Source organism: Physeter macrocephalus, chromosome 7 (genome assembly GCF_002837175.3).
Source record: "Physeter macrocephalus isolate SW-GA chromosome 7, ASM283717v5, whole genome shotgun sequence".
NCBI lineage: Eukaryota > Metazoa > Chordata > Mammalia > Artiodactyla > Physeteridae > Physeter > Physeter macrocephalus.
The window spans coordinates 77,975,516-77,997,674 of record NC_041220.1 but is presented as its reverse complement, the minus strand read 5'-3'; the positions used below and the strand labels follow the sequence as shown (position 1 = coordinate 77,997,674).

Below are 22,159 nucleotides of genomic sequence, written 5' to 3'. Positions count from 1 at the left end.
GAAAGCCCGTGCGCTACAACTACTGAGCCCATGTGCTCTGGAGCCCGTGTGCCACAACTGGAGAGCCCATGCACTGCAACTAGAGAAGCCTGCATGCTGCAAGGAAGAGCTTGCACGCTGCAATGAAAGATCCCACGTGCAGCAACTAAGACCCAACACAGCCAAATAAATAAATAAATAGAATATTTTTAAAAACCCTATAAATAGAGCTACCATATGATCTAGCAATCCCACTCCTGGGCATATATCTGGAGAAAACCATAATTTGGAAAGATACATACACCCCAATGTTCATAGCAGCACTATTTACAATAGCCAAGACATGGAAGCAACCTAAATGTCCACTGACAGATGAATGGATAAAGAAGATGTGGTATATATATACAATGGAATATTACTCAGCCATAAAAAGGATGAAATAATGCCATTTGCAGCAACATGGATGGACCTAGAGATTATCATACTAAGTGAAGTAAATCAGATAAAGACAAATATCATATGATACCATTTATATGTGAAGTCTAAAAAGATGATACAAATGAACTAATTTACAAAACAAAAACAGACTCACAGACTTAGAAAACAAACTTATGGTTACCAAAGGGGAAAGGTTGGAGGAGGTATAAATTAGGAGTTTGGTATTAACATATATACACTACTATATATAAAATAGATAATCAACAAGGACCTAGTCTATGGCACAGGGAACTCTACTCAATATTCTGTAATAACCTAAATGGGAAAAGAATATGAAAAAGAATAGATATATGTGTATGTATAACTGAATCACTTTGCTGTATACCGGAAACTAACACAACATTGTATATCAACTATACTCCAATATAAAAGAAAAAAGAAAAAAACAGGATATCTGCTTCTGGCATTATGGCTGACCCAGTGCTGTAAGGGGCTCTTCCACTGAAGGTTTACTAATACAGTGCATAGGACACACTGTTTGAAATACTGTCTGTCTCACAAGAAGCAAAGGAGTTCTCCAGTGACAACCTCCCTTCCTCCTCCTCGCCCTCAACGATCCCCCAAAAGAAAACAGACTTGAGCTGGGGTCTAAGAAAGCAGTATGGAGTTGGGACTGGAACAGTGGGCAGCCAAGTTAGAAGGAAGAGGATAATAAATGTCGACAGCAACAGGGTTTGCTCTACAGATGGCCAAGTACTAGAAGGAATATGTGGAGAAATGAAAAGGTAGATTTCTTAGGGTAGTGAATTTATGTATGGGTTGAGTTTGTTTTTTAATTGCTTCATGTTCTTAGGCCACTGAAGCTAAATGTCCAGGTAAGACCAAGACACTAGACATCTATAAATTGACCTATTTACTCAAAGGATTCTGAAAAAATGCTTGGTTAGGTCTTAGAACTCAGCAGTGTTCTCGAGAAGACATTTCCTGGTATATTTATAGATTTAAATTTTTTCTGCTTATATCCCTCATATACTAATCTCCTGGTAAAAGGATGTATGTAACAAACAGCTCAGAAGCACACTTCAGAAACCAATTTTAACTGATAAATCTTGTTTATTATATCCTAGTCACATCAAACAGGGCTAATGGCTAAAATTAAGGAATTAGAGATGAAACTAGACTTAACCCAAATTTTTATATGATTTGGTCTATATATCTTTTATTTTCTGCTGCTCAAGGTCCTTGGGATGCTAGAATTGGGAGAAATTGTAGTGTTCCTGTAACACTCATTTTACTGTTGAGGAAACTGGGATGTAAAGAAGTTAATTAAACTGCCTGTGTTCACATTTTGCATGGCTGATCTGGGTCCACCAAAGCCCTCTGATTTCCAATTTCACAGCTCCACAAGAAATAGTAACTGAGGGACAGTAGGGCAGGATCTCTATTTCACCTGTCCTGAGAACACCTCTCATTATCTGCTACCAGTTGCCAGCTGTGTCATATTTCTCCTATGTCCTCAAGCCCTTTCTCTATACCTTAGAAACATAAGGCATTTATTTTTCACTGTGGACAGTGCATGCTGCTAGCTGTCCTGAACACGAGTTGATTGTGAAGAGCTTGATAAAAAACAGAACCCGTGTTTCCTTGTGTCTAAGATGCACCTGTTTTTCACGTTTAAACATTTTTGAAAAGAGAGATGCCTTACAACTGATAAATACATTTGATGCACTGGATCTGCCCCCTTCCCCCCACAAAAGAAGCTCTTAAATTGATCATTTATCTTAAAATTGACATTTAAAAGCCCAAGAAACACGGTCTATGCCTTATAGCTGTCATCTGCTAACCTCACCCCCAACCCAGGTAAGCGTAGTATAGTGTCTGACACATAGTAGGTGCTCAAAAATATGTGTTGAATAAATACATGACTGTATGAAGTAAGGTATAATTCAATGAGGACGTGCACTTTCCTCCCTCACATTTATCTTTCTTCCTTCCGACATATCTGTGGATACCCAGTTAATGAACAGCTTTTAGGAAACAGGATGAAAATTGACTTTACCATGGGAACTAAGTGCGGTAATTTCTCTGCATTATATGTAATTTTTTATTGTGTTATTTTTAACTTTAAAATATCTGGATGTCAGAACCTTGCTTCTGGGGAAACATTATTGACAGAGGAATTACCAAGTAATTTTTTAAAATGTTGAGGAAGTACTCTGTCAATAATTTATGTGCTAATTATAAATTCAAACTAGACTCTCAGACCTCAAAGTGATCCACGCTTATCAGAGTTGGGTGACCTGCTCTGGCCCTGGACACTGGGGAAGTCATTTAAGTTCCTTTTTCTCAGAGGTTGATCTTCATACTTATTATGACTTACTATGACTAAGGCTGTAAGGCTGGCCCTTAGATGGAAGTAGGCAGGACAGTTGAACATGCACAAGTTTTTGAATCAAATAAACTTGGGTTGAAACCCAGACTCAGACACTTAGTAGCTGTGTGACTTTAGCAATTTAAACAGTCTCTCTGAGGCCTCAGTTTACTTACCCGCAAAATCAGGTAGAAGTATGAATATCAGAGGATTGGTCTGAGGATTCAATGGGGATGACAAATACAATGTCCTTTGTATAACGAAGAAGGCTAGTGCTCTTTCCTTCCTCATCTCCCTCCTTGCGTAACTTCTGATTTCAGGCAGAAATACCCACTTCTCAAAATATTTGGGGAGCACTGCTTCAGTGCTTGAGTCGCCTGTCTTCACAAAGACACTGTATACTCTACCCCTTCAACTAGTAACAGTCTTTTGTCATTAGAGTTTTCCTATCTTTGAGATTTATGAATGACTCCTATTTTTTTTTGCAATATCCTTATAGACCAATAATACTATTTGCTTAGTGTATATGTTAGACTTGCCCAAAGATTTAACAGCTGTGAAATCACAAACTTGTTCTAATTATACACACGTACAAGAACACACAGCTTTTATGATGTTCATTAAAACAAATAACTATTACATGTTTGTGATTCACCTAAAATCATCTCAGGTACTTCTACTGGTATGCCTGCAGTATAGCAATGCAGGAGTCCAAAACTACTTTAGGCATTTTAAGTAGAATGGAATTTAATACAGGGAATTAGGTGCTTACAAAACCACTGGGAGTGCTGGAGAACAAACTTTATGGGCTGAGCCTTCAGGATTGACTCCCATATACCGTAGGACTGTTCTACCAAGGACTTTTTTTTTTTTTAACATCTTTATTGGAGTATAACTGTTTGACAATGGTGTGTTAGTTTCTGCTTTACAACAAAGTGAATCAGTTATACATATACATATGTTTCCATATCTCTTCCCTCTTGCGTCTCCCTCCCTCCCACCCTCCCTATCCCACCCCTCTAGGTGGTCACAAAGCACCGAGCTGATCTCCCTGTGCTATGCGGCTGCTTACCAAGGACGTTTGAATATATCTGTCTTATTAATTATCAGAATCAAAAAAAGGTTGGTTTTTAAAGGGTCAATCCCAAATCTTATTGCTAAAAAACAAAACAAAAAAACCACTTATGATAAAAATCCTATTCCCGGTGAATCAGAAATGGCATCTTTATTTATGAAGGACAACTTATCCACTCATTGATTTTGTTTTTCCACCTCTAACAGGTCTACTCCATATTTACCCTGCGTATTTGATTTTTTTAAAAATGGTTTTCCTTCTGATCTTTGTGTATTCATTTTTAATGTTTATAAACAAAATGTTGTGGACTTGTTTTTCGCTTGGTATTTTCCACATTATTACATACCTCTACAACCACAGAATCAAGAAAAAAGTGACTATAAAGACCAACTGTACTATGATAATTGATGTGCAGAGCTTCATACATATCCCTACTGAATTTTTAACACCTTTGCTAAGATAACATTCACCCATTTAAAGTTTTTTGGTATATTCATAGGGGTGTACAACGATCACCAAAATCTCTATTAAATTTCATCATTTTATTTTTAACTCATTTTTCTGAATCTCATGACTCTGCCATTTAGTTTGCTTATTCTTGCTTGCATGTGCTCTCTCCCTCTCTCTCTGCTCCAATAAAACTGCACAAGACAGGATTAGAACCACTGTTGGGTGGCTACAGGTTGAGATTACTTCATTCAGCAGCACTTCTTTTTTAAAGGTAGAGTAACTTAAATAAGCTATAAAACCACCTCAACTTTAATATCAATTGACGTCAACCCAGGCAGCATGAAGAAAGAATACAATGAGAAGTGTTCTACCAGTCCATCTAGCTAGTAAGCCCAAAAGAAAAGGAGATAAGGGTTGGCAGACATAACTTCTTCAAAATGCAAGCATTCTATTTTTTCAAAGAATTCACTATTTATGAGTCCTAGAATTTGGCTAATGATTGATATCAAATCTCCTGGTCTACAGTTTCAGTGATACATTCTTCCCTGGCTCTCCCCTCTTTTTTAAAAAAAAGATCAGGATACAGTTTGTTCATGTCTAGTCTCTGGCATCTTCTTTTAAACAGGGAGCTGTTTTATTCATTGCTCTGATGCTTCCTGGCACATAGTAGGCCCTCAATATATATATATTAGTTGAGTGAATGAGCGACTACCTTTAACGAAGATTTCTGAAACTGTTATCATTACTTCTTTTTAAATTAATTAATTAATTAATTAATCAATCTTTGGCCACATTGGGTCTTTGTGGCTGCGCACGGGCTTTCTCTAGCTGTGGCGAGCGGGGGCTACTCTTCTTTGCGGTGCGCAGGCTTCTCATTGCAGTGGCTTCTCTTGTTGCGGAGCATGGGCTCTAGGCACGCGGGCTTCAGTAGTTGTGGCATGCGGGCTCAGTAGTTGTGTCTCACGGGCTCTAGAGTGCAGGCACAGTAGTTGTGGCGCACAGGCTTAGTTGCTCCGCGGCATGTGGGATCTTCCCAGACCAGGGCTGGAACCCGTGTCCCCTACATTGGCAGGTGGATTCCTAACCACTGTGCCACCAGGGAAGTCCCTCATTACTTCTTTTTTAAAAATTTTATTGAAGTATAGTTGATTTACAATGTTATGTTAGTTATCATTATTTCTTTTACTATTTATTTTGGCAATAACTGTAAACTGTTAACTTCTACAGGTCCATCAGGCCTTATATTAAATGTCACTTCCTTTGGGAAGCCCTCCCGATTCCCTACGCTAAGTGTTCCCGAACTCTACTCCCTCTCACACCACTCTTATTACTGATAAGAGCTCGATGACAGAAGTTACTTTGTTCACCTTTGTATCCCCATTACACAGTAGGTGCTTAATCGGTACTTGTTGAAAAAATGAAGTAAATTAGGATGTAATTGGTCTCAGTCTTAAAGGCAAGAACTCATTTAACATAGCCAGGTATTCTTGTACTACTATTCACTTGTCAAGACTTTCAAGTCTTCTATTTTTCTTTTTCAGAGAGCGATGCTTTGGATTTTTTTTAAATTAATTAATTTATTTATTTTTTGGCTGTGTTGGGTCTTCGTTTCTGTGCGAGGGCCTTCTCTAGTTGTGCCAAGCGGGGGGGCCACTCTTCATCACGGTGCGCGGGCCTCTCACTATCATGGCCTCTCTTGTTGTGGAGCACAGGCTCCAGACGTGCACGCTCAGTAGTTGTGGCTCACGGGCCTAGTTGCTCCGCGGCATGTGGGATCTTCCCAGACCAGGGCTCAAACCCATGTCCCTTGCATTGGCAGGCAGATTCTCAACCACTGCGCCACCAGGGAAGCCCAAGTCTTTTATTTTTAAAGAAACAACTTTAGTGAGGCATAATTTACATACCACAAAATTCATCCATTAAGTTCTTCTTACTAATGTCTTTTCCTCTCTTATGTTCCGTGTGAAGGTCATTTTTCTGATGGTAAAAATGGGAAGAAAATAGAAGTGGAATGTAGTGGAATTTTGGATAGAGAATGGGCTTCTTGAGCCCAATTTACCAGGGTTTACTTCTCAGTTTTACTTTTCGGTTGTGATCTTAAAGCAAATTAACCTCTCTAAGCCACGGATTCTGAGCTGTAAAACTGCACTACGAAGAGTTTCTTCATTGGCTTCTCTAAGGGTTGTGAGATGACATGCAAAAAATCTGACCCACAGTAGATGTAATAACTCAAAAACAGCAGATCCCTTCTCTCTGTCATCTTTTAACCTTGGATCCCCTAAACAGTAGGTCTATTCTTTCACCATCATCATTATCTTATTCTGAGCATAAGTGAAAAAATACCCAACCTTCTTCTTTTCTTAGGATTCAGCAAGCCCCACTTCATTCTGAGGTTTTGTTTTCCTGCACTATTCTTACAGATTTTGTTCCACTTTTTATTCATTCTCAGGCATATGCTATTTGTCTCTATCTTTTGAATATGCTGGTAGAAAAAAACCCAAACCCCACCTGAGATCATTAGAGAACAGTGGTTTTTAAAGTTGCCATTACCTTTCTTCTTCACTGGGAGTATTCTATTGTGAACTTAACGTTTTATTTTTCAAAGCCTCCCATTCCTTGAAAAAAATGCGTTTCCTTTTACAGCCTCTCATCTTGAAATTATACCTGTCTTCTTCCCTGGATATGTTTCTTAAAGTCTCCGACAGCCTGCCTTCTCGGTGTGTCGTATTACAGCCACATCCCCCAGGTCTCTACCGCTTCCCCAAGACCAACCAATTCTTCCCTGGGAGTCACATTACATCAGCATCACTAATGCAATATGTGCTATATTACAGACAATGTTTTATTCTAGGCGGTCAATTAAAAACGAACCTCGGTGCTGGTTTGCTTTAACATGGAGGATGAATTATCTAAGGTCAAATGCAAACTGCTGCTAGATTTATATTCATATTAAATATATACCTGTTGAATTTGGGCTTTTTCTCAGTGCTTCAGAGACTCTAAGCTTTCAGGTAACTGGGATGGTCGAAAGTGTGGGTTTCCAGAAACTTCGCAAAAAATCAGACTCCATCAAAAGGACTGCTCCACACGCTCAAGGAACACCCAGCAACAAAACCCATCTCCACTACCACCAGATTATCTCACCAGCAAGTGAGACTGCAAGGTTTGGGGGCTTGGCCGTACCACTCCGCGCTGCGCAAGGGGGGGGGTTCGTGCCCATTTGGCTGCGACTGACCGTTTCTCCTCGCTTGGTTTTGCCTCTGCTCCCCCTGCGCAAGCACCCATAGTGCGTCAGGCCGGTGCTTTATAGCTGCAGCCTGGGCGGCTCCGCTCTCTGTTTTTCCTCTTCTCTGGCTTGTGCTTCCTGCCGTTCTTCGCGAAGATGCAGCTCAAGCCGATGGAGATTAACCCGGAGGTGAGCATCAGGTGCACTGTTACTCGGGGAGCGCAGGGCCGAGGGTCAGCCCTCACCAGATTGCGGTATCAATGACTGCTTTTATCTTTGCATTTTTTTTTTCTTTGCATTTGCCTTCTAGATGCTGAACAAAGTGAGTGACGTCTCGGGCTGCCTCTGTGCCCCTCCCCCGGGAGCACCGAGGCGGAGGCGCCCACCGGCTCCGGCTGTTTCTCAGGGACCGAGCGGCGCCCTGCGCGCTCTGGAGGCGGCGGGGCTGGGGCGCGGCCGGGGTACCCTCCCCTCTGCCCCTGCCTCGGGGGCGGCGGTGACTGCGAAACCGGTCAGAGGTGGGATGGAGGAGGCTGCGCCCAGATGCTAGCCCCGGGCGTCGCGGTAGCCACGTGTGGGCCGCGCTTTGTGCTGTGTCATTGCGCTCGGCTCGGGTGGGGGCGGTGCGGGGCCGGGCTCCTCCCAGGCCCGGGGAGAGGTGTGAGGATGCAGAGCCCGCCCCGCCTCCCCCGCCTCTCGGTAGGTGCCCGCCACTTGCCTGTCTCCGTGCCTGGCCGCCATGTTTTTTCCCCGCAGGTGCTGGCCCGGCTGGGGGTCGCCGGCCAGTGGCGCTTCGAGGACGTGCTGGGACTGGAAGAGGAGTCTCTGGGCTCGGTGCCGGCGCCTGCCTGCGCGCTGCTGCTGCTCCGCAGGTGCTGGCCCGGCTGGGGGTCGCCGGCCAGTGGCGCTTCGAGGACGTGCTGGGACTGGAAGAGGAGTCTCTGGGCTCGGTGCCGGCGCCTGCCTGCGCGCTGCTGCTGCTCTTTCCTCTCACGGCCCAGGTAGGGCGTGGGGCCCGGGGTGCGCAGGCGCTGTGCTGTGCGCGCTGCCCCTAGACCGGAGTGAGGCGTTGAGGACGGTTCAGGCTCTCCTCCCGTCCTGGCCTGGGCGCCCAGAACTGGCACACTGCCCCTTCTTTGTGGCGGATGGAGGGAGGAACTCGCACTTTTATGGTACCTACTCACTGGGCTTCTGTTGTAACAGAGTTTATTGCCTGGTCAGTCATCCATCCAGTATTGCCTTGAATTTGGAGGAGAAGCAGTATCTCAGTTCCATCATCCCAATTATCCAGGAAGACAGTTCACCCTACTCTTGAGTGCAGTTTGAGCCAAGGCTTTTTGGCAGTTTGAGCCAAGGAATGGCTGGCTGGTTGTTCTCCTTTAACGGCTGTGACGTGTCGTTTTATTGTTTGATTCTCAAGACTTCCACCTTTGCTGTAAAATGGAGGGGGATGGGCTTGCCTAAACCACAAGAAAACAATAGGTTCTTTAATTTTCCCTCTGCTGCCTGGGTCTTCAGTGGATTCAGGGGTTTCTTCCCAACTCTCCACTCCCTACAACGTACACACTTGGTTTTTACTTTCTCCAATGTGTTTTTCTAAAGCTTAATCATTTGTGTGTGGTTCCTGTGTGAGAACCTCCTTCTCTCTCTCGACCTCTTTCCTCTCTGACCTTGTAGTTAACTGAATAGGTGGGCATTAGACCAGTCTTGGAAATGCTTTTTCATTTCCCTTCAGATGGTCTTCCGCCTGCAAGTGTGCAAGTATATATATATGTACCTCAAAGATTTGAGCATCAGATATAAAAAAGTAGCTGGGGTAATTGTTGTCTTGGTTGTATGGAATCCCACTAATTAGCATGGTTTTGTCTATCTCCTGTTGCTGCCACTGGACCCCTGATTGAGGAGTGGTTGAATTTTGCTTTAGTGAAACTTGGGGCATTAGCATATACGGCATGGTTCCAAACAGAGTGAGCTAAACTGAAGCACCATCCTAATTCCGGGTGTTCTAGAAGCATCCTCAGCATAAACTAAGCCCTATGGGAAGTTCCAGGCGTTCCTCCTAATAAATGGGCTAAGTATTGTGGGTTAAAAACACTTACTAAAGCTATTAGGATAGTCCCACTGACAGGTTTGTTATTGCCAAAAGCCTTTATTTAGGTGAAAATGGAGTTCCCAAATAATTGCAAGTCAAATTAGCTTCCCCATTGATCAAATCAAATGCAATCTTCTCTCTCTCATTTGAGCCTCTCCCAGAGGTTTCTTATTAGAGGAACCATGATGACTCGGAGGTTTTTGAGCGGCAGCACTCAAAGGCAAGGCCTTTGGGAGGCAGTGGTGCAGCGTGTTTGTCTTGGAGAAGCCCACTGCTCTCATTTTGCTGGATCAAGCAGATCTTGGTTAGTAGAACATTCTGGGTAGAATGTTTTATGTTTGAAAGAGCTCGATGCTTTGTCTTTTTGCTCCAGTTCTGTCAGATTTACTGAATGCCTACTATGTGGCACAAAACACCTATTGGGCTAAATCCTGAAGCAAATTGAAAGAAAAGTCGAGGTTTATAGGTTGACTTCCAAACAAGCTGATGTTAATTTAGAAAGCATCTAATTTTGTCTAAGAATATTATGAAATCCTAAATGGACTACTTTTAACACATTTTAAGGGATGATGAAATATTTACAGAAATGTCTGCATGCAAGGGCTCAAACAACCCTAAAGGATGATGCTATCCCATTACAAAAAAAATTAAACCTTTTTAGAAAAGTGAAAATCCTTAACAGTCAATGAGTAGCTCAATTCAAGGATCCAGTAGGTAGGTACATGATGCTAGAACTTCCTACTAGTTGGAGTTTAAGTTGATCTTGTGGGACAAGAGAGCTTATTCTTCTGATGGTACCACAGACAAGGCTTACTTCAGTTCCGTGTACAGTAATGCAAGGCTGCTAGAATTAGAAATATATGTACTTCTCGGGTTCCGTACGGTTTATACCAATAGTAAGAAATTAGTGTTTCTATAGCATCAGCACCCTGCTTTTAACTGAGCAGTCATGCCTTTAAGGTCTTTAGAACTTGTTAGTGAAAGAGCCAGACAAGCCCCCTATATTACTGTACAAAGAGGTAATGCTTTGAAGAAACTAGTCTCCTCAAATTGTATAGTTGTCAAGGACAAGCAAGAGTTACATCTTCCTCTTGTAGGATGAGAAGGTTTTGTGAAATCACAGCCCAGCACCCCAGACCAGTTGTCTTTCCTTCCTAAAAAAGGATGAGGGAATAGTTAATTTCTTTAAATTGCTCCTTTCTTTAGTTAAGTTTTGTCTTGTTTTGTTTTTGAAGAGGCATGTATTTGGGGAGAAGAGAACTTCAGAGAATAGTGAGGTATAAACTAGCTGGTGTTTTGGGGCATTCATCTGACCAGCGCTTGATTGGGATGCCTGTGTGAAAGTCGTTAGTGTTAAAGGAAGAAAATAACGAACTTGTCTGTTTTTCTGACTTCAGCACGCCATCCATTTCAAGCTAAAAGGTTGCAGTGGTGTCTAGACAAAGGCTTGGGCAGTATCCAAGGCCGCTACCGCACTGCAGCATCAGGGTGGAGTGTCAGAACCTCTCAGAACCCCACGGGCTGGCGTGGGCGTGGGTGGCAGACGGGCCATTCTCTGGGCGCCAGCCAGCACCTAGAACCAAGGCTCCTGGTCACATATCCCACTTCTGTTTCCATTTAGGTGCTAGAACTCACTGTGCTGCTGTCTGTTCTTTGCATTTTCATTTTGAGATGTAAAAATGTTTTTTTGTACTCGCAGCATGAGAACTTCAGGAAAAAACAGATTGAAGAGCTGAAGGGACAAGAAGTAAGTCCTAAGGTGTACTTCATGAAGCAGACCATTGGCAACTCCTGTGGAACCATCGGACTCATTCATGCAGTGGCCAATAATCAGGACAAACTGGAGTTTGGTGAGTGGGTTTTGAGGCCAGTCATCCTCTGGTTGACCTTTAATTAACTGTAATGCTTCCTTCCAACACCCCCAAGCCTCTGTTTGGCAAAACCATTGCCTTAAATTTTTTTGAAAATCTACTTATGCAGTTAGAATCAGTGGGTGAATTCTCATTGTTCCTCCCTTTTGAGGAAGGGAAGCGCATCCAAGAAGCATAGTGTGGTGTCCTCTGCCTGGAGAGGCGGGGCGGGTGACAGTGCAGTTTTGTACTTGCCTCTCCGCCTGGGCTCTTCATGTGCAGATCCTCCTGCTACAGTCTTGACAATTCTAAAGAATTAGAGATGCTGTTAAGGCATAAAATGCCAACCTTTAGGACCTTTCTTTAATGGTGCTGTGTCTCATAAGCAACAGGGGAACCAAAACAGCCTAAAGCAGCAGGACACAGGTCCCACAGGGAGGCATAGCCGCAGGCTTGCACCTTGAGAGATCCATCTGTGAACAAAGCTTGGTCAGGAATTTTAGCTCGCCTCCAGTGGATGCCATGGAGGGTAGAGAAGAGATGAGTCTCAATCCTTAAGTTGTCAGAAGCGCAAGTAACTGCATTGAAATATGTTAAAATACACGGCATTGTGTATGATTTTGGCCAAGGGTCAGCAAACTTTCTTAAAAGGCCAGAGAGTAAATCTTTTAGGCTTTGAGGGCCGTATAATCTCTGCCCTTGTAGTGCAAGAGCAGGCATAGACAAGATGTAGAGCAGTGGATGTGACTGTGTTCCAATAAAACCTTATTAGGTGGCAGTAGTCTGCCAACTCCTGATTTAGACAATGGATGAGGGTGGCTGAGAATTGAATAAGTTCAACTAACAGTCCATGCTGTTGCTTGTAGCAGGTCAAATACTTTTTTTTTTTAATTTTTAATTTAAACAAGGGAATTGTGGCCAAGATTCTACTCCTGGTATACTTCTGAAATTTAAAAAAAAAAAAAAAAGAAGGCTTGTCTGGCCACAAAGGTCCAGATCTTAAAGAAGTTGCTTTTTCAAATATTGACTTGAGTGAGTCATTAAAAAGTCATAGTTTGATCCTTTTTATTTCTTATGCAGTAAGTATCATTTATTTTATTTTTTTTAATTTTTTTTTATTTTTTATTTTTTTTGCGGTACGCGGGCCTCCCTCTGTTGTGGCCTCTCCCGCTGCGGAGCACAGGCTCTGGACGCGCAGGCCCAGCGGCCATGGCTCACGGGCCCAGCCGCTCCGCGGCATGTGGGATCCTCCCATACCGGGGCGCGAACCCGGTTCCCCTGCATTGGCAGGCGGACGCGCAACCACTGCGCCACCAGGGAAGCCCTGTTTTAGAATACTGTGTTCCTGAGGTCACAGGTACTAACTCTTCCATAAACATGGTCATGACGGTGCCATTGGCTTAATCTGAGTCACAGCCCTCCTCATCAAGTTGAGAGGATTCCTATAATTTCCAATCTTTAAATGGTCCCCATTTAACAAATTTGTTTAAGTTTAGAGCCGAAAGTTCAAATTGAGGTCTTTTGAAATACAGGTTGCTCTTGTGTCCTAGACTCATCCACCTGAGCAATGACAAAATGCTTATGCCAGCCATCAGCTAGTTAGCTGTCTCTAGGCCAGACTGTTAGGGTCTTTGTATTTCTATTTAAGATCTGTAGGTTGATGTCTCTCTGGATAACCATATTACTAAGATTGCATTTTCTACCCTGAAATGAAAGTCTTGGTTTGAGAACTGTTGATATTGATAGATTAGAATGTTATTGTTACATCATGTATGCAATAAACATTAATTGTGCATTGCTAAGTGCTGTAGATAAGAGCAGTAGACAAGACAGTTCCTGCCTTTATGGCACTGAAAGTCTCACAAATACATGTTACCAGTGGATCAGTGCTGTAACAGAGGTGGTAAGAGATCTGAGGGGTGAGGGTGAGGTGGAAGGTGGAGGGGTCGGGGGACAGGGAGGATGTGAGGAAGAGCTTGGCATGCTGGAGGAACTGAGAGTTCTCTGGCTTGAATGCAGTGAGAGGGGAGTGGTTGGAAAAAGAGGCTGGGGAAGAGGCACCGCTCATCCATATCCTCAGAGGCCATGGTAAAAAGTCAGGTTGCCAAACGTGACAGACTATGCGGTGGCTTAAGTCAGCAATAAATGTGCAGCCATTTGCATTATACCGGTACTAACATAACGCTTTTTTTTTTTCCTTTTCTCTCTCTTTTTTTTTTTTTTTTTTTAAAGAGGATGGGTCAGTTCTGAAACAGTTTCTTTCTGAAACAGAGAAGTTGTCCCCTGAAGACAGAGCAAAATGCTTTGAAAAGAATGAGGTAGGAAGAGAACTTCTAGAGCATCGATTTTCAATAACTCTGGAGGTTTTCGTGCTAACTGTTCTCTGTTTTCTGCAGGCCATCCAGGCAGCCCATGATGCTGTGGCACAGGAAGGCCAATGTCGGGTAAATACGAGTTAGAGCCAGGCTGTCCAGGTGTCACCTATGTTTCCCCAGAAATATGTGCAAGAACCTCTTACTGTAACACAGCACATGTTTCCACCCAAGGCTGATGATTGCCAGAAAATTCTACCAGAATAATGCCTTGACCAGACCTGTTCATAAAAGTGGCTCTTCAAAATATCTAATTGGCAGTTGACACAGTCTTGAGTACATTCAGGCTGGTAGTGTTTTATATAGATCCAAATGGGTCTAATAGAGTGAGTAGCACCCCTCTTAATAACTGAACATTTCACATACTCTTCTCACAGTCTATTGGAGAGCAAGCTGGACCAACAAGGACTAAAAGTTTCTAGATGACTTAAATGTACCATTAATCTGAACACAGCCTTCAAGTCAACTGTTGATTAGATTTAAGTCAGTGATAGTGTCTGTATAACTGCAGTTGACTCTCACATTCTAGTCTTGACCTTGGGTGAAGTACTTATCCTTCCTAAGCCTTAATTTCCTCCTCAGTAAAAAGCAAGTCTTAGAGTTCTGAGAGTTACAGTATATCTACTTTAATGGTCTTAGAATAGTACCTATATATAAGAAATAAATATTAGCTATAATCATTTAAAATAATATGTAGGCAGGTTGGTTCAAGCATATTCTACTTAGAAAATTTATTTTTAACAAATTAAGTTCTGCTTATAAAATAATCATATTGCAAAATATGTGTATCAAATCAACAGGTTGTAGACCTTAAACTTACACGATGTTATGTCATTTATATCTTAATTTTTTTCTTTCAGCTTTATTTTTAAATGCAGTTTATAATACAATAAAAAATACTCATTTTCGAAAAAATATCTTGACTCTCCGCAGGTAGATGACAAAGTGAACTTTCATTTTATTCTGTTTAACAACGTGGATGGCCACCTCTATGAACTTGGTACGTTTCACTCCAGTTTTGGAATCTAACATAGATGCATGCATTCTCTCAGACATAATTCCTCTTACAGTACTGGTGTGTGACTTTATGGCGGCACTTAGTATATCCGTTTATGAAGCCAGAACACCGAGGTATTCTCATGGGGGCACTTAACCCTTTATCATACGCAGAGCACCTCCCTCAGGAACCTGGCCTGCTGATGAATGGCTTTAGTCACAAACCAGTAAAGAGAACTGATCAGCCAGTTCAAAGTATACACGTTCAGATTTTCTCTTTCCACCTTCCACTATAGCATCACCAGTATAAGGTCTCCACTGCCATCCTTTCCAGGCAAGGGATACTTTTGGAAGGAGGTAAATGCCTAAACACAGCCTGGTTTGTGTAAAAAGAATTCAGACATGTCCATCTCTGTATTAAGAAGAGTCATCTCCTTTGTATTAATGGAGAAAGACTTGCAGCTGTGTCATCTCAAGCCAAGATACTACCTATGGCAGGCAAGGGCAAAGAAAACTTGGGGCCGATCAGCAGTCATTGAGGGGCAAATGAAATCTCAAGGATTCTTTTTCTTCCCTCCACCTTCCCTGTACCTCACAGACTGCTTCTGACTTTTGCTTTGTGGTCCTTCCCAAGAGATGGGCACAAGCCCTCCTAGTAGGGTAGCTAGTTTGGCCTTGTGTGATCTTGTGGTCTTGGTGCTTTAGATTAGAATTGCCTGGGACGGGTATCGAGGAACACTTGAACCTCATTTCCAGCCTGTTGCTTCATAACCAGCCTAACCTTCGTGGGAGTGGCAGTGGTATTTGGAAGAATCTAAAACCTGCCTTTAAGCTGGACAAGCACAGTAGACAGAAAACGTGCAGAGAAAATTGACATGCTTGGCTTTTTCTTTACAGATGGACGGATGCCTTTTCCGGTGAACCATGGCACCAGTTCAGAGGGCTCACTGCTGCAGGTAGTCTTTGGAATCCATTTCCACTAGGGCCCATATTTCTTTAGCCAGTTTGTCTATTCTAAAGTGCAAACCTTTTTCGGTACAGGCAGCATCAATCATCTGGAATAAGAGCAGTCTTTAGGGCTTAAAGATCATCTCAGTAATTCTGTCTGCTTTATTTTATAGCAAATAGTTTTAAACAGCATCCTTTAGAGCAGCCCTGCCTAATCTGTATCGCCTGCTGTCTTTAGCCCACAGTTAGATTTAGCCTGAAAGCCATTGTTTATTTCCTTGTGGGATTAAGGTGACTCTTGTCCTCTTGTGAGATTACATCATAGCCAATGACTCAGACTCATGGAACAGCAACCCAGGCCTTTCCTAATCCCTCTCTGACTGCTGGATTTGGGTCAGTCTTATAGGTAGCATACTATGGATTCTGGTTAGGCAGTTACCTCTGTGATTGTTTTCTTCCCACACGGTCGGCCCACTGTTAACAGGTCAAAGGAAGCAAATTCAAAACATGCCTGACCAGAACTTTAAGATCCAGGGTCACTGTGTAACCGTCCTGGTAAAAGTGACAGCAGAAATCTCTTAATTCTGAACACGAGCTGGTAGACTGGTCCTCTTCCCTATAAAAATGAATCTCTAGAGTTTAGTCAATTTGCTGTTAGAAAGGAAAATGGCTTAATTGTGATAAAATTAAAAATGATGCTAAGGTATAATTATTTCATTTGTCGTAATAACAGCTAAACTTTTTTGCGTGCTTCTTGTGTGTAGACCGGGGGTTGGTGAACTTTTTCTGTGAAGAGCCAGGAAATATTTTAGGCTTTGTGTAGAATATGGGCTCTGTTGCAGGTGTTCATTTCTGCTGTGACAGCTCCAAAGCAACCCCATAGGCAGTGTCTAAATGAATGTGTATGGCTGTGTTCCACTAAAACTTTATTAAGAAAAGCAGGCAGCAGGCTGGATTTGGCCCACAGACTGCAGTTTGCTGACTCCATGCTAGATGCTGTTCTAAGTTAGTTACCTCTTTTACGGACTCCTTTTAATGAATGATGCTCTGAGGTAGTTAGCATTACTCACGTTTTACAAATGAGGAAACGGAGGAGCAGAGGTAAGTGATGCCCAAGGTCAATGGCAAACTACAGAATCATGGTTCAAATCTAGACAGTCCGTCTCTAGAGTCTGTGCTCTTAGCCACTGTACAATACTACCTTTGTAGTAGACCTGTCTTTGGAACGTCATAGACCTGATGACCTCAAGGTACTAGTGGACCAGATTATGCAGTCCTAAGAGGGACAGTCACTTTCTCTAGCCTGCTGTCATATACACCTGAGATCAGTCAGAGCTAATTATTGGATATACCAGGGGTAAATGAGAATAGTGATATGGAATGAGAACTAGACCTAGAGAAACAATGGGGATTTGCATGAGAGTCAGGATTCACTTATGGGAGAGAATAAGAACAGGGGCAGAATTTCTGGTTAGGACCTATTTGGAGGAAAGATTCTGGTCCATCTAATAAAGCTTCCTAGGTACTACCAACTCCTATCTAACACTATCCTAATACAGGCACACCTCACATTGGGGGTTTAGTTCCAGACCACCGCCGTAAAGCATATATCACAATAAAGAGAAGTTTTGAGGTTTTTTTGCTTCCTACTGCATATAAAAGTTATGTTTACTGTATTCTGTTAAGTGTGCAATAGCATTATGTGTAAAAAACCAATGTACGTATCTTAATTTAAAATATTGTTAAAACAATGCTAACCATCATCTGAGTGTTCAGTGAGTCAGTCTTTTTGCAACAGTAACATCACTGATCACAGATCACCATAACAAATATAATAATAATGAAAAGTTTGGAATATTATGAGAATTACCAAAATGTGGCAAAGAGACATGAAGTGAGCCAGTGCTGCTGGAAAAGTGATGCTGATAGACTTGCTCCATGCAGGATTGCCACAAACCTTCAATTTGCCAAAAAAAAAAAAATGCAGTATCTGCAAAGCACAATAAAGTGAAGTGCAGTAAAATGAGGTATGCCTGTCCCATAAAATGTGCTCTGCATAGGATACTTAAAACTGTTATGTGAGTAGAATTTATGAGGTGTGGGGAAGGTAAAACTTTTTTTGTTTAAAAAACAAAACAAAACAATCTCATTTTAAACTAATTGACTAGAAAATAGCATCTTAATTAGTGGAAATTCTTATCCTAAGTAAGGCTGGTTCTATATGGTTAGAGATGTTTTAGGTTGTCTAAACTATACCCCGAATTAACGTGTTAAATTGGTGAGAAAATCCGTAAACTTAACCCAAGTATCCTAAACTTGAGTGAATTAGGTCACTGCTTATTGTCTCTGTAGGAGATAGCTGTTGTCTTTACAGGCACACCCTTAGCATTAATCAACAGCATGGGTCCTAAAGGAAAGTGGCTTTGGGGAAGGCAGGTCTGGGATATCAATATATTAAAAATTCTGATAGAACAAAGTGTAGACGTTACTCTAGATCCTCTTCAGTTTTTCTAAGTGGTTCCAAAGCAGAAACAAAACCGGGGTGGGGTTGATGCTTTTTCAGGGCCAGAACTCATTATCAGGTTGGTGATTTTTAGGCCTTGAGAGCTGATGTTCCATGACTGTACTCTGTCATAGCATGTCCACTGTCCTCTTGAAGGTCTCGTATTTAACATTGTTGGTGGGGCTTTCTTTCCACTGGACTTTTTACAAATTGAACAGTGATTGATATTCTGATCCCAAGCATTTAAACCCCATTATTTCTCAAGTAACATTGGGGTCAGTTTTCTATTCCCAATCTTTGTAATCTAGGTCTTAGAATTAGTAACACATGTCATTCCCTAAATATGTAGGAATCCATCACTTACGTGTACTTGGAATACCAGATATTTAAACTTTAAGCCTGTTTTGTAAAATGTTTACTTGAAATAAGTCCGTCTTTACTCTGGGAATTTCTGAGTTAGAACTTTTTCCTTAAGGAAGAGAAATCAATTATCTATCTTTGGATTTGAGGGAAAGAGCACCAAGAGTATAGTGTTCTTGTCAAAACCAGGCACAAGGTGGCAGAAGCACAGAGCATTTGGTAGAAAGAATAAAGGAATCAAAGCTTCTGGAGCTGGATTTGTGATGTGGGTCCTTGTCTTTCCCATCACCTGATTTTTTTTTCCTCTTAATCTCTGGTTTTCAAGTTTACTGGGAGGTTTAAAGTTGGTCAGGGTGAACGTTGGGCATTAATAGACCTTACTAATACTTTGCCCTTGAAGCTTTCATTTTGAGCTGTTGCTGTTTAGACCTTAATTCGTGGCATTCCTCCTCAGGACGCTGCCAAGGTCTGCAGAGAATTCACCGAGCGTGAGCAAGGGGAGGTCCGCTTCTCCGCCGTGGCCCTCTGCAAGGCAGCCTAGTGCCTCGTGGGGGCGCCTCGCTTTTTCCCCCTTTCCTTCATCGTGAAAGTGTATCCCTACCTATGTGGTCTAAGTGCTTCAGTACTGGTGGAGCACAGCTGTTCTCCTTCAGTTCTGCAGATACGCACTTACCCGCAACTTCGCCCACGCACTAGCAGAGCTCCATCCAGCAAGTTTGGTGTCAGCCTCTGATGGCAAAGCATTCCCCTCATTGTATGTCTTATACCTCAGTATCTAATGCTTTAATGGCTACTTTGGTTTGTATCTGTAAGCTAAGGCCTTGGATGTGGTTTGTCCTTAAAAGGAATAAAGTTTTTCTGCTGATAAGAGAAGAGCCTCAACTGGTTTTCATTTTTCCTTCCCCCCAATATATCCCAAATTATCATAGTAATTACATATATATCTTCCATGTAAGAACTTATACAGTACAGGTAAGAAAATTACAATAAAAATATTATCGGTTTAGTGTGTTTCTACACTTTTTTCTATACATTTATGTTACTGTATGTACCTTGTAGACTTAAAAAAATATTTTTTGGAACAATTATTTTTATTGAAATATAGTTGATAATAAATATTAGTTTCAGGTGTACAACATAGTGATTCGACAGTTAAGTACATCATGAAATGATCACCACGATAAGGCTAGTAACCATCTGTCCCCTTACAAAGTTATCACAGTATTAGTGACCATATTCCTTATGCTATAAGCATGATTTTAGGGCTTCCCTGGTGGCGCAGTGGTTGAGAGTCCGCCTGCCGATGCAGGGGACACGGGTTCGCGCCCCGGTCTGGGAGGATCCCACATGCCGCGGAGCGGCTGGGCCTGTGAGCCATGGCTGCTGAGCCTGCGCGTCCCGAGCCTGTGCTCCACAACAGGAGAGGCCACAGCAGTGAGAGGCCCGTGTACTGCAAAAAAAAAAAAAAAAAAAAAAATTTTAGATTTACAGAAAAATTGAGAAGATATTAGAGTTCCCATATACCTTTCATTCATTTCCCGCATTACATCTTACATTAGTATGATACATTTGTAACAATTGATGAACCATTATTGACAATTCTATTGAGTAAAGTCCATACCTTATTCAGATTACCTTGGTTATTACCTAATGTCTTTTTTCTTTTGCAGGATCCCATCCAGAATACTCTTTAGGCTCTTCTTGGCTGTGACAGTTTCTCAGGCTTTTCTTTTGGTGATTTTGACAGTTTCAAGGAGTACTGATCAAGTATTTTGTAGGATGCCCCTCTCTTGGGATTTGCCTAATGTTTTCTCATAATTAGACTAGTGTTATGAGTTTTGGGGGAGGAGGACCATAGGTAAAGTGCTGGTGTCATCACGTCATATCAGGGTACATAGCGTCAACGTTCCTTACGTTTAATGTTAATCTTGATCACCTGGCTGGATGGCGTTTGTCAGGTTTCTCCGAGTAAAGCTACGTTCTCCATCCTACAGCCCTCTATTATATACTGGAAAGAAGTCTATGCACACTTAAGACTCCCCATTCTTATAGGAGTAGGAGGTTGATTTAAGCTCTACCTTCTTGAAGGTGGAGTATCTATATAAATTATTTGGAAATCTTTTGCAAGGGAGATTTGTCTCTTATCCCCTATTTATTCATTTATATCAGTATGAACTCATGGCTATTTTATACTCTGGGTTATAATCCAGTACTACATTTTGTTCAAATTGTTCTAGCTTTGGCCATTGAGAGCTATTTCAGTTGGCTCCTGTGTCCCTTTGACATACCCCAATCAATGTGGGTTTTGCATTTTTTTTTTAACTGTACTTTCCAGAAATTAGTTTTGTTTTTTTGTTGTTGTTGTTTGTTTTTTTTTTTTTGTGGTACGCGGGCCTCTCACTGCCGTGGCCTCTCCCGTTGCAGAGCACAGGCTCCGGACGCACAGGCTCAGCGGCCATGGCTCACGGGCCCAGCCGCTCCGCAGCATGTGGGATCTTCCCGGACCGGGGCACGAACCCGCATCCCCTGCATCGGCAGGCAGACTCTCAACCACTGCGCCACCAGGGAAGCCCCAGAAATTCGTTTTTTAAAAATCATTGTCAGTGGGGGCCCGGATGGTGGCTGGAAACGGGGCTTCCTGGGAGGAGGAGGGCACCGGTGGGGATGCAGCAGCTCCACAGCCCCAATTCCCGAAGAGAGCGCCTGGGGCCCGTCTTGAGGCTGCCTCTGGTGGGAGTGAAGGCCTTGGTGAAGGCGGACCTCGCCGTGACGCTCGCGGGACAGGAAGCCAGCTTCATTTTGGCACGAGCCGTGGAACAGTTTGTGGAAACCGTAGCAAAAGATGCTTACTGTTGTGCTCAACAAGGGAAGAGGAAAACCCTTCAGAGGAGAGATTTGGGTAATGCAATAGAAGCTGTGGATGAATTTGCTCTTCTGGAAGGTACTTGGGATTGATTGCTGAGCTGGGCAGTTTTGTGAGCCTGTACCTGCATCCTTCAGCTAGGCCCTCTGCAGGCCTCAGCTTTGAAGAAGAGTCTTTGGAATGTTGAACTTAAACACTTTTCCTGTTCTACCTTCACCTAAGCCTGGATAAGCAGAGATCTCACCTGTTAGCTTTTCTCTGTAAGGGCTTCCACTACTTGTGTCTTCCATTTCTGGCCTGGATGCAGCTGCTGCTGCTTGCGGTAGAGATATAGAAAATGATTTTGTAGGTTGCTTAATAAATGATAAGGACCAAATAAAAGTTTCTGATCAACCTCAAAAAAAGAAATGTCTTTGCCATTTGTTAAACCTTAACTATTTTATAGATTAGAATACACTAATATGTAACTTATAGGCTTGCATTAAATGTTAAATGACATTTGTTCTCAACAATTGATACTTGAATATAAGTTACTCTCTAGTTACAGGGATTAAGCACTGTGGGGAAGAAACCCCCAGACCTCCTGCTTTTAGTGTGATCATCACAGAAGAGCTTTATCCTGTCTGTTGCCAGGAG

The 22,159-nt window shown here is 42.3% G+C and overlaps 1 protein-coding gene, 1 long non-coding RNA gene and 1 pseudogene across 2 annotated transcripts in view; 2 read left to right on the top strand and 1 right to left on the bottom strand.

Moving 5' to 3' along the window:
- LOC114486592 (uncharacterized) overlaps positions 1-7,725 on the bottom strand; it is a 29,309-nt gene extending 21,584 nt beyond the window's left edge. The window contains exon 1 of the long non-coding RNA XR_003680595.2: positions 7,549-7,725. This is a non-coding gene — a long non-coding RNA (uncharacterized lncRNA). The remainder of the gene's footprint in view (positions 1-7,548) is intronic.
- Positions 7,726-7,919: 194 nt separating this feature from the next.
- On the top strand, positions 7,920-19,533 carry UCHL1 (ubiquitin C-terminal hydrolase L1). The gene is made up of 8 exons (XM_024117960.3): positions 7,920-8,295; positions 8,412-8,540; positions 11,331-11,481; positions 13,714-13,799; positions 13,878-13,925; positions 14,787-14,853; positions 15,747-15,805; positions 19,115-19,533. The coding sequence occupies exons 1-8, from the start codon at positions 8,083-8,085 to the stop codon at positions 19,199-19,201; spliced, it is 840 nt and encodes a 279-aa protein (XP_023973728.1). The 5' UTR covers positions 7,920-8,082; the 3' UTR covers positions 19,202-19,533.
- A 731-nt stretch (positions 19,534-20,264) lies between these two features.
- Positions 20,265-21,903, top strand: LOC112067370 (DNA polymerase epsilon subunit 4-like; annotated as a pseudogene).
- The last annotated feature ends 256 nt before the right edge of the window (positions 21,904-22,159 follow it).

Coding starts and splice junctions, on each gene's coding strand:
- UCHL1 (XM_024117960.3), top strand. CDS start 8,083: ATGCTAGCCCCGGGCGTCGCGGTAGCCACGTGTGGGCCGCGCTTTGTG. Junction 8,541..11,330: donor TCTTTCCTCTCACGGCCCAG/GTAGGGCGTGGG, acceptor TTGTACTCGCAG/CATGAGAACTTCAGGAAAAA. Junction 11,482..13,713: donor TCAGGACAAACTGGAGTTTG/GTGAGTGGGTTT, acceptor TTTTTTTTAAAG/AGGATGGGTCAGTTCTGAAA.